This window comes from Tympanuchus pallidicinctus, unplaced genomic scaffold, assembly GCF_026119805.1.
Source record: "Tympanuchus pallidicinctus isolate F22 unplaced genomic scaffold, pur_lepc_1.0 scaffold1, whole genome shotgun sequence".
Lineage (NCBI taxonomy): Eukaryota > Metazoa > Chordata > Aves > Galliformes > Phasianidae > Tympanuchus > Tympanuchus pallidicinctus.
This window is the reverse complement of record NW_026294618.1, coordinates 94,208,221-94,223,998: the sequence shown is the minus strand read 5'-3', so window position 1 is coordinate 94,223,998 and position 15,778 is coordinate 94,208,221. Positions and strand designations below refer to the sequence as shown.

The window sequence follows — 15,778 nt, the reverse complement described above, 5'->3', positions numbered from 1 at the left end:
GACAGGTAAGCAGACTTGTTGACACCGTTATGTTTGCAGCACGCATGCTCCTTCCCAAGTTTCCTGGTGCATTTTTCTATTCCACCTTATGAAACTTTCCCCCCCCCCTCCGCCCCCCCACCCTTTCCAGCCACCCCTCCCCTTCCCCTCCCCGCTCTTCGCGCGGCTCTGCCCCGGTGCGTGCGGTCCCGCGCCCCGCGCACGGCAGCGCTGCGCCCCGCCGGGCTGCGGCCGGCCCGGCCCCGGCAGCGCTCCTGTGCGCCGCACCGATCCGCGTGTGCCACACGGCTCAGCTCAGCTCCGCGCCGCGCCCCCCGCCCTCGCCATGCCCAGAGCCTTCCTGGTGAAGCGGCGCAGCCCGCAGCCCGCCGTGCGCAGCTGGGCTGGGCTGCCCGACGACGAGCGCGCCGACACCTACATCCCAGGTAAGGATCCGCCGCTCCGCTCTGAGCCCCTCGGGGCCACGGGACCCCAAATAACGGAGGAGGGCGGCCCCATTTCGCCACCGGGACGCCGCGGGTGGGGAGGGCGGCGGGGGAGGTGGGCGGCGGGGGGAGGGAAGGGAAGGGCCGGGGGTGTCCTCCCGGTCCCCCCCCTTCCCTACTCCTCCTCCTCCCCGCCGCCTGTCCTTGCCCGGGGTATAACGGGAAGGCGGCGGAGCTGCGCCCGTTTGAACTTTGGGACCGTTCGTTGTTTGAGTTTCCGATCGCGGAGAGAACCTCCCCCACCCCCTCAACCCGAGGGCTCTCCCGCGGGTTCAGCGCCGCGGCCGCCCCCGGCCCGCTCCATTTGTCTCCCCATCCTCACCCGCCGCAGGCGGCCTCGGCTGCGCCCCGGGCTACGAAGACAGCTGCAGCCTGGAGAGCAGCGGCAGCAGCGGGACGCGGGACCCCGATCTCGGAGATCCCCCAACGCCGCAGGCGGCCCCGGAGGAGCTGGGCGCGCCCGGGGGGATGCTGCTGGACCTGGCCGTCAGGCGCCCCGCCGTCAGGTCGAAAATCAAGGTAACGGCCCCGCGCACTTTGCCTTCCCGAGCCCTGCCCCGCCGCGCTGCTCCTGGCTCCAGTTCCGCGCGGGTGGGCCCCGCTCCTCGGCACAGAGCCTCCCGCAGAGCCCCGTTCCGGGCGGGGAGCACGGGGCGCTGCGTGGGTCGTCCCGCTCCCCACCTTCCTCTCGGCTTATCGAGAGACGGGCCCTGACCCGGGGCTGCACAGGGCCGTCCGCACCTTAGAGGGGAACCGCGGGCCGGAGAGAAGGAAGCGCTTATCTCCCCGTTAGCTTCGCTGCTGCAGGTAGGAGCGATGATAGGCTCGATCCCGTGGGCAGAGCCGGCGAGGCGAGGCTGCGCTTTCAGTCCCAAGAGAGGTGGTGGGATGTAGGGCACAGGGGGGATGCAGGGTGCGGCGGGATAGTCGGTATGGAGGGATGCAGAATATGGGATACAGGACATGGCGGGATGCAGGATGCAATGGGATGCGCTGGGCTGAGCGCTCTCCATCCAGGAGCACCCCGGCCGCCCCCGTGCTGGGGCGGAGCTGCGTTACCCAGGGGCCGGTTCTCACCGCGTTAAGCTTTGAGCGCTGCTCTGCGGACCGAGCTGTAAGCATTCCCACAATCGGTGGTGGGGTTGCGGCGGTGCAGCCATCACTTCATGTTTTTCCACCCCTTACGTGCAGCCAGCATGAGGGGGAGCCCCACCTGTTGCCCGCACACGCTTTCCCCTCTGCTGCTCCTCTTGTTTCATAGAAACCCCAAGTGCTTTTTCACAGAAACCCCAGACTGTTCCTCTCGCTTTGACTTGAGCCCATTTCTTTCAACTTAGCCTGCACGAGTAGCAAAAGATACAGCCCAGTCCACGAGAACAGATCTGTGCTCAGCTCTGTTTCTGCAGCGCTGGGTTTTCTGCAGATGCCACAGAAACTTGCCGGGAGCCCCTGAGTGCTGACAGCGTGTGCGTGCGGTGCTGCTGGCTGGAAAGGCTGGCGGCAGCTGCACTGAGCATAATTAAAATAATGGCCGGGCATTTGCATAGGAACCTTCCTTGTGAGGAACGCTCTTCCTCAGAGCTGAATCATCCGTGTCTCCCTCCGTCAGGTTGGGTTGTGGAGCTGGCACAACAATTTTAGTAGTAGAAAGGCGATTAACCTGTAATAACAGCCTCAAATGAATTAACGAGCGAGGGGGGCTGACAGGAGATCAGGGCCATTGTTGTAGGCTCCGCTGAGTCAGCACAGCCTGACTTTGTCTCACCACATCACCTCTGTGGGCAGAAACACCGCTAACCCAGGGCGCTTCGGTGGGAAATAGCGATGTTTGCAGGGAGACGTCAGCGCACGGGAGCTACTCTGAATGGGACGCCGTGCCGCGTCCTGGCACGTGACAGAATCGTTAAGGTTAGGAAAGACCACTAAGATCATCGAGTCCAGCCCTCAACCCATCACCACCACGCCCGCTAAGCCACGTCCCTCGCTGCCCCACGAGCCAGCCCTCCCCTTCCACTTTTGGTTCCGTTCGGGCTTTGCCATGCCCGCAATCCACTCACCCGGTCTCTCCCGTTCCCCAGTTCACCACAGGCACCTGTACCGACGCCGCCGTGCACTCCTGCGAGCTGTGCGGCAAGGGCTTCCGCCTGCAGCGCATGCTGAACCGGCACGTCAAGTGCCACAGCCAGGTGAAGAGGCACCTGTGCACCTTCTGCGGGAAGGGCTTCAACGACACCTTTGATCTGAAACGCCACGTCCGGACCCACACCGGTGAGACGGCGGCGGGATGGGTGCGAGAGGACGGGCCGAGGGTAACCGGCGGGGTGGGAGCTGCGCGGGCGCCGAGTGAAGGCGTTTTGCCCTCTAGAGGAAACGAGCAGCAGTTTCTTCCATCGCGCTGCACCGCCACAGGCTTTTCTGTGGAAAGGGGGCACTCGGGGGTCAGTTTTGGCATCTGGAGGAGGTACCGTGGTGTATGCTGTGATTCTGGGAGACCGTGCGATGCATTTGGTGCCTGCTGAGCCCAGCAAGCAACACGCATGGCTTCTGCTGCAGAACACAGCTTGAGCCAACTGGGAGCTCCAAGGCTGTGCTTCAGCCACAGCCATTCAAATGTCGGGGCTGGGGCCCAGCTGCATTCTGAATGAGCTCAGGTGGAAGCAAACCATTTCAGAGCCTTTTGCTAACCTGGAAGAAGGATGCTCTCTTTTGGTTTCCTTTTCTTCTTCTTTTTTCTTCCTAAGTGAAAGCAATGGCACGAGCACACATCAAGCCCACCTCCACCACATAGGGCACTCTGTAAAGCCAGGCTGCTCGCACCAGGAGCCTTTCCATTCCCACCATGGGGCACCTGGTAGAGTCTCTGCCTCTCCCAGGCATGTTCCACCTTTCTGCATTCGCTGCTCCCTCCAGGACTGCTCTGCAATGCCCTTTTCTTTGACATGTAGGATTAGGCAGAATTAAGCAGGTGCATGGCTAGCAGCACAAGTCTGTTGGTAGACAGGATTTGTTCCTTATCAGTAGATGTCATGAAAACAACGCTGCCCATTTTGATGAGAGAACGTTGGCCAGGACCAGTGTTCTGCGCTGGTTTAGGTTTGCCAAGTGGCCAGGAAATCTTCCAACTGAGACCAACGGGCTGTGCCTGAAGGACAGAGCCAATGTGTCAGGAAGAGGTGGTGTTTTCTACCCAAGTCCTCTTCTTTGGATTCAGAAACTCACCTTGCTTAGGGCAAGGTCTCTGACCAGAAGCCATAGGCATCTGTGCTGTGGCTGGGACAGCTGAACCCAACAGTCAGGATTGAACTGATTTTGTAAAACTGTGGAGGAAGAAGGATCTGGAGTGAACAGAACTGAAACACTACAGTCCACGTCAGGTGACTTACAGTTAAACTGTCCCCAAATTTAATCAGAGAAATCCAGCGTTACCATTTCTCCTCTCCAGCATAAAGCCAGGCTAAGCACAGGCTGTGCTTTTTTCTCTAGGGTTTGCTTTCCTGAATTTGGTGTTCCAGTGGAAATTGCTTGCAGCCAGATGTAACAGTGGGACAGCCAAATGTGCTAACCCAGGTGCATGGCACATACAGAGTTCAACGTTAAGTAACTCACATGCACAGTAAAATGAAATTGTGAAATGATTCAAAAGTAATGGAGAAGCACAGACCCTGGTCAGCTGCCATAAGTGCAGACCCACGCTGATGCTGGGTGAGCATAAAACCACACCCAAAATACTGTTTGTAACGGATGCGTTTTTTGTTTGTGAATTCTGAGAAAGATTTGGAGTTTCTCTCCACCTGCAGCTCAGTGTAACTGAAGCCACTGGTGCAGTCTCACAGCAGTAGGTGTTAGGAAATTAACACTTTAAGTTTGACAGTTCTAACACTTTGGAATAAACTCCTTGCCCAAGACTTGCAAAAATGCAATCAAGATGCTTTTGATTGGAGCTCCCAATTAGTTGGGATTTCTGGTAACAAGATTCCAGCAAGTAAATGGCAAACTTAACACAGTTCGATGACTAATTTAACACCATGGGAACATGGCAGCTTTGCTCTTCACCGTTCCTTGCCTATTGCTCACTGATACATACTTATATCAAAGCGGGCTTGGGATAGCACGTTGTATCAGCTTTAAGGCTGGCCTTAGTACTGAGCTACTCTGTAGTGAGAAAAATCACACACCATGTTTGGGTTTTTCAAGTGTTGATAAACCCCCAGGTGTTCATCCACTGAGCACTGAGGAGCTATTGTTGTTAAATCAGTTGATTGGTGATAAAGTGGATACTCTTCTCTGCTTTTTATAATGAAAGTATTCAGGCATTCAAATCACAAGCCACTTGTGTTCTTCCTCCTCCAAGAGACACACAGAGACTTTTTTCATCTCAGTACACTATTTTGTAGAACCCAAGCCTGTAATCACAATAATTAATACTCTATCTTATGAAAACACTCTTGCTCATTGGAAGTGCTGTGATCTCTGTATGTCCACGTTAGGCAGCCATCCACTGAAGAGTCACTAAAAGAGGATAATTACTTACCAAGACACAAAATTTCGTTCATTACAAGCAACAAAATGAGCAGTTAGCTAAAACCAACAGCTCTATCTAATCACAGAACTAAAATTTTAAGTCAAGTCTTCAAAGGAATAAGTGTTGCAAGAATAGATAACTGTTTCTTCTTTGGGACCAAAGCTGTGATGGCCACCAGTCAGCTTCAGCTCCTGCTTCCATCTCCTCAAAACATTTATACGCTCCTAAATATATCAAACCACTCGTGATTTTGGCCTAAAAGTAAAATGTTCTATTCACAGTTTCTTGGGCTAGCAGCTACTTAGTGCTAGGTGTCTGCTTGCTATCTAAGAAGACAGCCTTGCTTTCAGCTGATTTCTTGGCTATAATAAATGTAAACTAGAAAAATAATGACCCTCTTTTGGCATTGTAGGAATTCGCCCTTACAAATGTGAGGTTTGCAACAAAGCATTTACCCAGCGGTGTTCCCTGGAATCCCACCTCAAGAAGATTCACGGGGTGCAGCAGCAATACGCCTACAAACAGAGGCGGGACAAACTGTACGTGTGCGAGGATTGCGGCTACACGGGCCCCACGCAGGAGGACCTGTACCTGCACGTCAGCAGCGTCCACCCCAGCAGTGCCTTCCTGAAAAAAACCTCAAAAAAACTCGCAGCGGTCTTGCAAAACAAACTGAGCCCTGTCCTGCAGAGGAACTCCAAAGATGACGACAAAGATGAGTAACGCGGTGGATTACAATGGTCTGCAGGAATGAAGTTTACACGTAGGACTACATATATATTATTTTTTTAAAAAACTATTTTGAAATAAATCCCTGAAAGAAAAGGGATACTTTTGTTAATGGGACTCTCTTGATACTGGTAGAACCTCGACTTGAAAGAAATATTCCCACAAATCATACAAACGTCAGACTTTATCTGGTCAAAAAAATGGAAACCCTAACCCTAAGATGGAGTATTTACTGACCCTGGCATTCAGGTAACCTGACTGCCATTTCAGCTCTCCTACACATCTGAACGGTGCTGACAAAGAAGCTCACCTTTCCCCAGCACATTTCTTCAAGACAGTAACAGTTACCTCCTGCAAAAATTACTGTTGAGGTGTTTGGGTGAAAGGGGCCACGTAAGAGCGGCTCCTAGTATGCTGTTCTGATGTGCAAAGTTCATTAAAATTGGCTTACAAACAGTACAGGGTATTGGTACTTAAGTTTAAGTGTGCAAATAACCTTAGCTCTGCCCCTGTGCAGTAAATGAACAATTTGCAGAACCGTTATCCAAGATGAGCTGAAACTTTATTTAAAACAACACAGACCTTTTTCCCTCCTAAACTTCCCCTTCCAGCACAGAGACTCACATTCTAGGGACTTCAAGCTGTGAAATCATTTCAACCTATCTAGATGTAAGTGTAACCTTAACGCTGACTTTTCTGGACTCCTCATGCTCACTTGGGAATTGTTACCAAATCCTTCTAACGTAAATCAATACCAAGCCAGAAACCCAAAGAAATCCTTTTAACAATTGAAAGATATGTATTTTCTGTCACGATGGAGTGTAACTGTGTGTGTATTTTATGGCGTGCGCAGGAACGTGGGTGGTTTAAATTTTTAAAAATCAGGTGCCTGTTCATTAGTACAACAAAGCTGTGCAAAGCAGATAAGAGTGTGACATAGGCTGTCTGCCTCATGAGACGAGTGCAAAGCTGTATGCATAACTGCCCCCTAATCACTGTTAGTTTAGATGGCTCCTAGTAAGACTGATGTTACCAGAGAAGGTGGTGTGCTGATGACAAGGGACCAGTACTACGTCCTTGCTTTTAGGACTCCCCTTATATCCAACACTGTAAATCTCTTCAGAAGCTGCTGCAACCCTTACTGGGCACTCAGGTGTCTAAGTTAGCAAAGACAGGGTGGGGTGGTAACTTCCTCAGCAACAATCCAAGTTACACCAGTCCAAGCACATTTATTCATGTCTCATATCTTAATGGCCACAGCTGCTAAACACAGTTTAAATTAATTTAAATGCTAAACAATTAATGGTTTTCATTGGTAATTTTCCCAATATTTATTTTAGGCTCAAAATAGAAGTATATTTTTGGAAAAACATATCCCACTCTGTACACATTGAAACAAATGCTCTGTATGAGCAATGAACTGTAACTCACCTGGCCAGGACCTTCATAACCATTACCACTTAAATTGTAAGGTTCTGAGTATCTACGTAGGAATCAAAAAAATAAAAAACAAAATCAAACCTCAAGATACCTCAGTCTTGTACAGACATCTCCTTGGGTTCTCACAGTGAAGAGCTTTCAGCAGTTTTCCTGGTGGTATTAGTATTTGATCCAGCACAAATCTACGTGCTTGAGGTACTGAAAATGATGATAATAAAGTGATGCTACTATGTTAAGAACAAACTTCACTGCTATGTAACAGGAAAGTTTGAAAAATACTTTAATAAACAGTAAACCTAAGGAAGAAAAAGCATCTGAAGTATTTAGAAGATACTTTGCAAAAACTGCTAAGGCTCATGCGCTAATCTCAGCTCTTCTGAGATGGTGCCATTATAACTGAACAGTGTAGTAATACAGATGTCACTTCCCTTAACCCTCACAGTCCAGTCCCAGGCATGACTTGAGTTCAGCTATTGGGAGGGAGTGTCAGCAGAGGCCACCTGAGCAAGTGAGTAGAATTCACCTAACCACAAAGGATCCGTATGCTTAGCTCTACTGAAACAGCAGCCCTTGGAGCAGTGGCATAGCAGCTAAAACCATTCCCACCTATTTTAACTGGATGGGGAATTTGTGGTGCTGTGTGTGAGGAGGAGGTAGGTGCTCTTCCCACTGTAGGAACCAATGCTTTTGACTTCCTTCCGTTACCACTGCCGAACGATACCTTTGCCAAAGAATGAGACCCGTCGAGGTGGGTCATCTATGTGATTTTAGACAAAGAAAGCATTCACAGCAAAAGAATAACGTAGCGTGTAACAGTACACAGAACCAAAACTGCCCTGGATGGATAGCAAAGTTCCAACAAACTTGACACTACAGTTGCAGTAACTGCCCTGAACTGTCTGACAGGTTTTTCTACAGAGGACAGATACTCCCTGTAGCAGACGCCTTGGGCATGTCAATTTAACAGTCTGAGAAGCAATGCTAAACTGGTGACAAAGTGGGTCTGAGTTTGCATGGGACTGGCAATAGCTTGTTATGGGACAAAACTGGCAACACCTTTACCTCTTCAGTAGTTTGAGAACTCCTATAGGGATGCCTGAGGCAGCCAGGCTTTCAGAAGTGCTAGACATGAGTAACTTCCACTGATACTGTCTACCTTCCCCTGACTCTCTGATGTTACAAATTAATCCAAGACTTAAAAATAGGTTTACAAACTGGCACTGCTAATGAAGTTGGCAACCTTCCTCAAAGGCTTTTGTAATAAACAAATGAACACAGATGAAGCCAACAGATGCCTATGCTGCCCAGGCTCAACTAGGCCTCATTCAGTAGGAAGCAGGGTGAGGATGAAAACTTACAAAGCTCAGGGACATCTAATGGCTGGCTGATGCACTGATGCAGGAGGCAATCCCATCCCAACCTTGCTCAATTTTATTTATCCAATCCTAATCAACACAAAGAGTTCAGAACATTTTATCACCGCCTACTTCAGCCCGAAGCATCGTCTCTCTCACTTATGCTGCCCTTCTTTGCATCCACAGAGCTGTCTAACTGACCATCTCCAATGGCACTGACCTACCCACTTGCTCAAATCCTGTGATGTGGAGATGTACTTGCCAAACAGGTAGAACTGAGTATTCACACTGCTTCGTTACAATTAGTCATCTATGAACCCAGTTTCTCAGTCTCCATGTTTGTCTCCTTAGAAATCTAATTAAGCTCAGAGTAATCATGCCGTCACCACATCGTGGTTTGAATAAGCACGGACCGGCACAACCAGCAAAGCTTTATTGTGCAAGTGTTCACAGTTCAGTACTCTACAAGAGTCGAGTATCAAACACAACACAGGCTTACATTCTTTCTGCAGCAAGCTTGCTTATCATTTTTTTAGGTATGGTTCTGGCTGATTTTCTTGAAGCCTGTAAGTCAGTTGTATTTCTATATGTAATCTGCAGCGATATTATGAAAACTCGTGCATGTAAATCAGAGAAAATAAAGAGAATGAGGAAAAGTTTTTCCAGATGTAACACACAAAGTGTTGTCACCTGATACCATGACTTATTCTATGTCTGTAAACTTGACTGTATGAAACAAGCTTCAAATTAACTCCTCTGTTTTAGAACATTTATTCCTCATGTTATTTTAAACAACAAAACAAAGGCAATCTCAAAAAAAAAAGTGCTTTTCAGAATGCCCAGCTTCAAAGTCTGAAATCAGAAATCTGTGACTGCAAAGAAATCCACTTGCACTGGAAAATGCTTAAACCTGTCACTAGAAATAGTTCTGCACGGGTAGGCTCCTCATCTGCTCAGACTCACAAGAAAGTCAGGAAAGCTGAAAATAGTTGCAGACTTGCCCTGCGCAGTGTCCATTATCAGCCCACCACCAAAGGCACGTAGCCCATTTACATTTTCACATTTCTTTTCCTTAGCCCAGGGGCTTTTTACACAGCCTGTTTTGGAACCTGCAGGAGCTACCAGAAGTAATAAACTTCCTGTCTTTTAAAACACCTGCTAGAAATTTCTACGTGTATCAGTTACAATTCTGCTCCTCTGCTCCTAAGCCACTTCTGTTAAACAAGTAACTTTTTTTGTAATATTTAAAATAAGTACTTATGTGAGCTTTGGTTGTAGTTCACAGTGCAAGTTTTGCATTTGTTGCTGTAAGAAAAAACACAAATAGTAACAGGCCTGTTAATAGATATCTTTGAAATGGGCAAGATCTACCTTGACTGAAACCCAGTCAACAATATTCATTTATTTTTCATTCTCAGTCTCAGCTTTTTCTTGAAAACAAAAGGAGGATGATTGAACAGTTTTTACTTCATCTAGCTAACTGATGTACAAACCTTCCTATCAACTTCAAATTGTATAGACAGGGAGGGAAAGATATAGGGATGATGCAGGTTCTACTCTGTCTTGCCACATCCACTGAAGTCTCCTACAACTTAGACAAGTGTGCATTTCCCATTCTGATTTTTCTTCTTTCTTTCTTTTTTTTTTTTAAGGGGAAAAAATGATAGATGTTAACTCAAGTTACTAAGAACAGAATTACTAAATAAAGACTTAAACAAAAGATTTGTGCTTCGGCTCTGTGCTCAGATCACTTGCCTCTGCATAGCTTAGTTTGGGTCAGTTTCTGTCCATGTATTCTTCAAGACGCAAAAGCCACTTATTCCAGTACTGTGAGCAAAGATCTGGATCCATGAAATGTGGATGTGCGGGGCAGCCGTCCTTATAGGCAACCACAATGAGTCCACAATGAACCTACAGTTAAAAGCAGAGGGCTGTTAGAGATCGAACATTAATATGCAACTTCAATCAGTAGTTTTAGCAACAGGATCTCACTGCACAATACCATCTTAGATCTTAACATCTCAGAATGGTCAGAGTTGGAAGCCACCTCCGGGTCTGCCTGCTCCAGCAGGGACACCCAGAGCTGGGTGCTCAGAACCACATCTGAGGGATTCCAAGGAGGAGCCTTCACATCTTCTCTGGGCAGCCCTTGCCAGTGCTGTGGCACCTGTACAGTGAAGTGCTTTCTGGTATCTTACATAAGAAACATTTAATTTGTAAGAAATATGTTCTGAAATACTTCATACTTGACAGACAGCTGTAATATCCAAACCTTAAGGAAGGTGAAGAGAAAGTGGTAGGAATCAGAATAACAGAATCCTTGAATTACCTCCTATACTGCACTTTAAGGATCTGCTTCACATTTTGCCCTTTCAAAGCTTTGGGTCAAGCAGGCCTGGCTACAGTTACCTTTGGAGTCTTAAGAGCATCACATGACATGAGCAATACCTTCCCATCCCATTTCCCTGTTTGCACGCTCTTTTGTTTTATTTCTTCTTTCTTTTCCCAGTCCTGACACAAGATAAAACTACACAGAACAAAGCACCAAGGACTCACAAAATACCAATCACTACAGCTTTACTGGACCTTCTAGGACACAACTGTTCCCACTGAACAGGGCTTTCCTTAAAATCAGGCAATATACTATGGACAAGCCATGGCAGCAGGAAGAATAATTTTGCAGTAAAGTTGTACGTCAGTTTAGCCTGACCTAAGACAGGACTGTTTGGTTACAAATCCTAACAACAGTTCATACTAAAAGCAATAAGAGGGGAGAAATGAAAGTAACACAGGCACTGCTGCTTGTCTTGGCTGGCAGCAGACTTACTGACCTGGAAGTCATAATTGGCATCATGATTTATGGCTCCAATATATGCTGCAACTTGCAGTGGGTTGTCAAAAGTATTCTGCAGAAATGGCTTCGGTTTCTCTGATGTCTTCCAATCAATCACACATAACTGTCCTCTGCATAAGACAAGAGAGAATGTATCAGCTTAACTTCACTCACAGCAGGAAACAAGGTATAGCACAACAAAAGAAGTCATATCACTTTCAACCCATTTCCACCCAAAGTCATGCTGCTCATTATTACTTCCAAGCTAAGAAAATCTTCCCCTTGCTGGTGGTTTAGATCTCAAAAAAAGACTTCCTGCAATTCCTGGTAACTGCCCTGCTCACACTCTGGTCAAAAACAAATCCTCCACAAGGCACTATAACAATTCTGTCAGCAGATTCACCTCTGAGTCCTTCCAAATCACCCTTCTTGAATATCCTTCTAGCTCCCCCTCTGTAGCTCACCAACACAGCTCCCCACATGCCACATAACACCACACAGCAGCTGGACATTATTTGGCTTCTTAGAGAACCAGCACCTCACCGATACTTAGCCACGCAGTCTACCAGGCCCAGATACTGAAGAGTTTCATGCTGAACTGCACTTTCCAGAGCTTTAACTTCACTGATATCTTTTAGGACATGTTGCACGCTTGATAGGTAGCCAGAAACAGCAGAGTCTTCTCCTTGCTCCTTAACAGCCATCTCTTCAGGCAGAAATATAGATTCCAAAGCTGCATGAAAAAGCTCTCCCTGGAGGAAAAGATCTAGGAAAGATGCAACATTTTAGGCACTATACATAATATGTGGCAAGCATGCCTAATAGATATTTTACAAAGTAACTCTTAAACTAGCCACCTTTTAATACTGAAGGCTTAAGGATGTAGGGCAGGGAATACAGTAAGACAGCAAAAAAACTATCAAGAGAAATTCTCTCTCGTATTAATGCTTACTTTATTTTGTTTTGGTTTCATTAATTCCACAGAAAGAAAATAAGAACTTCACTGTTTAGTCAATGGCATTATTTTACTGTGTATTCCAAATGAGAATTTCTGTAAATTTAAAAACATTATTCTATGTTTCTCGTCACATTTGCTTTTTATGTTGTACAGGTTCACTTGAATGAAACAAATCTGAAGTGGATGGGCATAGTTCTGTACAGTAAGGGCTTATCTCAGAAATGTTGCAGAGAAGAATAATTTTAAATAGCTGTATCAGGTTTGTGTCTGTTTTACCTAGTAAGCTTATTCAGTCAAGTGCTTAGTAACTGAGAAGAGCATAAAGAAGGACATACAGTTTTCCAAAGAATAACTGTTCAAGTAAGGAGCGCTAGAGGGTATTTACCAGCCTTTCTGCAAAAGGCATTATCCTCCATGCCTCCTCTGACTGTCTTCAGCCCTACAGCTTGAGGGAAGTCATTTTTGTATGCGACTTCGCTAAATGAGAACCTCTAAAACCTCTGAACTTCATGGAAGAAGCTGTATATACCATATATACACGGTTTCTGATGAACTTCAGCATATACAGCAATATGTGCAGTCTTCTGAACAATCAGGACGATATAATTTCAGAATGCTTCTTTCCACCTAGTTATAAAATACCTTTGTATCTCCAAACAGGCTGAATAAATTCAGCTGGAAAACATATATTTGTAGAGAAAGCAGCAAACAGAGAAACAGCAGAGGCAGATAGGATAGAGCAAAGGAGTCTACAGTGTAATTCTATTTTCTCCGCTCATTTCCGGATCAGTTTTAACGGTCCTCAAACAAAGATTAGAGCTTACACTGACAACATGTGCCCTCATAATATACTCTGACCTCTGAAAATGAAACAACTTAATGGATTTTCAAAACACTCAACTTCTAGAACCAGATATTCCAGCAATGCTAGTCTGGACAGTTGTCACCATTGGGACATACCATTGCTTCTGCTTTGTCACCACACCGTGATAAGACTTACTTTTAGTATACTCTTCAAAACCATCTTTCCCAAGTTCCAGTATCATTTTTTGCTTCCATCTTTCTAGATAAAAGGCCTGCTGCGGAGAGATGGTCTGTTGAAGAATACGGGTAACACTGGGTATTTTGTTTTTTTGTAAAGCAATTTTCATGGGGCGGTTTGAATTGCTGCTCACAAGCGGAATTGTCTTTTTGGGATTTATTAGAGAAACCCAATTCTTAGGAGTTTTTGTTTCAACTTTATTTGAAGATTTACGTTTAAGCGGTTGTCCATATAATAAATTGTCTTCTTCAAATATTGTCTCTGGTGTTTGAGCACTGGCTTTGTAAGATGTAACAGAGCATACCAAGCTTTTGTATTTTTCTTGGTCAACTTGTTCATAACTGTTCGCTTTTTTCTTCTTGCTATAAAGATGAGCAGAGGTAGCCAGACACATATATGGGAACTGCTTTTGGTAAAATTGTGGCTGAAAAAGCATTTCCAGTTTCTCAGATTTCCGAGCCAGTAGCTGTAGGAGTTTCATTCTGATGAGAAGCATTTGTGAGCACCTATAGTTTTCTTCCTTCTGTTAGGACTGGTCTGTAGGCTATCATAATTTCCCCCTGTAGAAAAATAAATTTGTTATTTCCAAAGTCATAAAACACATAACTATCAACCTATTTTTGCCTTTTGCCAAATAAAAATCTGCTATGGTGCCTTCATACACTTAATGCCATCAAAACTCCTTTAGATTACTAACACAATAACAGAAAAAACACATTAGCAATGAAACAGAAAACAATTCTGAAAAGAACCAGTGCTGGCTGGCAGAACTGGAATCAGCAAACATAAAGATGTTTCCAGTACCAAAAGGAGCAAAAGAGGATGCTCTTACAGCAACAATATCATGAAACTCAACGATTTGTAACAAACAGTCCTAAAAGGGGCAGGGGAAAACAACACAAATATGCCTATAAACATAACTAAAATAAATACTTGAATTGTGTAATTTAAATCAATACTACATAATTGCAGAATTGATTCTCCCACTCAGAGTTATGTGATTACCACCACAAAGATCTCTGCCATCTACCCTGTGCAAACAAAGAATAGGAGCAACACATCACCAAGCAACATTAGCATCTTGCTTTAAAACTCTTTTATTTCACCACACTTCTTATACAGCACTTCACACAGCACCCAAATTGTGGGCAACACAGACATCAAAAAATATGATAGGAGTTGTTTTGCATGGACAGATCCTGAACTCATGTGGAACTGCAGGGGCAGAAAAGTGTGGGTGCAGGAATCTGTTGCACAGAACAGCTTGCAAAAAAAATGGGGCTATACCAGCTGCAGCTGTTTAGATCAAGGAATCTTGTAACAAAAGGATGAGACCTTGGACTCCGTTCCCATAATAACTGTTCTCGATCTACGAAGGACAAGACCTTCCAGCTGTAGAAGCTTAATCAGGAGTAAGCAGACACACTGTAGTTTTTCTTCACTGGCTTCACTTTTTCACACTGACTCTGTATGGTTTAGGCAAATAATAACTGATCTAACAAAAAGCTAACATAAAACATCAAGGTTGCAAACAGCATGTGACCTGATGCAAAATTAACTTGCCAAAAGCAAATTTAAACCTGGATAATTCCATAAGATTAATCAGAACTTTGTGTCACGTAGTGGCATTTCTGACCCAGGACCAGGAGCACTACAGCTAGCTTTGCAGCACAAACTCAACCCAAGACAATAAAAAACAAACCAGCGCAATATTATCTAAACTTGCAGCTTCTCAGAATATTGTTTGATGACCATTACTCTGCTCACCCAAGCCTATCGATCAGAACAGAATAAACAATGGATCAACCACTGCGTATTTGTTATGCTACTCAGCGCATAAAAAAATAATTTACCAGACTGGAAATACAAAGCAGAGGAAAAAAAAAAAAAAAAAAAAAAAGGCTTAAAGTAAAGAAAAAAACTTCCTTGAGCAATCCCAGGTACAGCACCGAATCCCCGAAAGGATGGCACAGCAGCCATGCAACCACTCTCCCTCAGCGAACCCCATGAGAGCCTTCTCCCCTCGCTACCGACCCCCGCACAGCCTCACCCCGCTTCCCCCGCGCTGCGGAGCGCGGCGTGTGCCCGCTAAGGCGCCCAGCCCGTCCTCGTTTCCTCAGAACGAAGCGCCAACCGCCGCAACCTGCGCGCCACGCTTCCCGCCGCCGCCTGCGCGCATGCGTGACAGCAGCCTCCCTCAGCGCCCACGCGCTTGCGCTTCGCGGCTTGTCCAATTCGTAGTTCTTCCCCGCCGCCAGCCCTTTCCCACCGCAGCGGAGAAAGTCGGCGATAAATCCCACGGTATCTGTTCTATCTTCCTCTCTGTTGGGTTTTTGTTGCTTTTGTAAAGCTCCCCAAATCGTGAAGAGAAAAAAAAAAAAAGAGTTAAGCGCTACGCCGCCATCTTAGATGAA

At 46.2% G+C, this 15,778-nt stretch overlaps 2 protein-coding genes across 4 annotated transcripts; one reads left to right on the top strand and one right to left on the bottom strand.

Annotated features, from left to right (window-relative positions):
* Nucleotides 1-263: 263 nt before the first annotated feature.
* OVOL2 (ovo like zinc finger 2) lies at nucleotides 264-6,548 on the top strand. Of its 2 annotated transcripts, XM_052677219.1 has the most exons (4): nucleotides 264-425; nucleotides 817-1,004; nucleotides 2,564-2,753; nucleotides 5,420-6,548. In XM_052677219.1, the coding sequence occupies exons 1-4, from the start codon at nucleotides 326-328 to the stop codon at nucleotides 5,728-5,730; spliced, it is 789 nt and encodes a 262-aa protein (XP_052533179.1). In that variant the 5' UTR covers nucleotides 264-325; the 3' UTR covers nucleotides 5,731-6,548. The 2 variants fall into 2 exon arrangements, with proteins under 2 accessions (XP_052533179.1, XP_052533188.1); XM_052677228.1 differs by lacking the exons at nucleotides 264-425; nucleotides 817-1,004 and adding an exon at nucleotides 1,102-2,393.
* A 2,738-nt stretch (nucleotides 6,549-9,286) lies between these two features.
* Nucleotides 9,287-15,776, bottom strand: MGME1 (mitochondrial genome maintenance exonuclease 1). Of its 2 annotated transcripts, none has more exons than XM_052677200.1 (5): nucleotides 15,415-15,776; nucleotides 13,323-13,924; nucleotides 11,908-12,130; nucleotides 11,363-11,495; nucleotides 9,287-10,442 (listed from the first exon to the last, which is right to left on the bottom strand). In XM_052677200.1, the coding sequence occupies exons 2-5, from the start codon at nucleotides 13,858-13,860 to the stop codon at nucleotides 10,308-10,310; spliced, it is 1,029 nt and encodes a 342-aa protein (XP_052533160.1). In that variant the 5' UTR covers nucleotides 13,861-13,924; nucleotides 15,415-15,776; the 3' UTR covers nucleotides 9,287-10,307. The 2 variants fall into 2 exon arrangements, with proteins under 2 accessions (XP_052533160.1, XP_052533168.1); XM_052677208.1 differs by having other exon boundaries at nucleotides 15,508-15,776.
* Nucleotides 15,777-15,778: the final 2 nt, after the last annotated feature.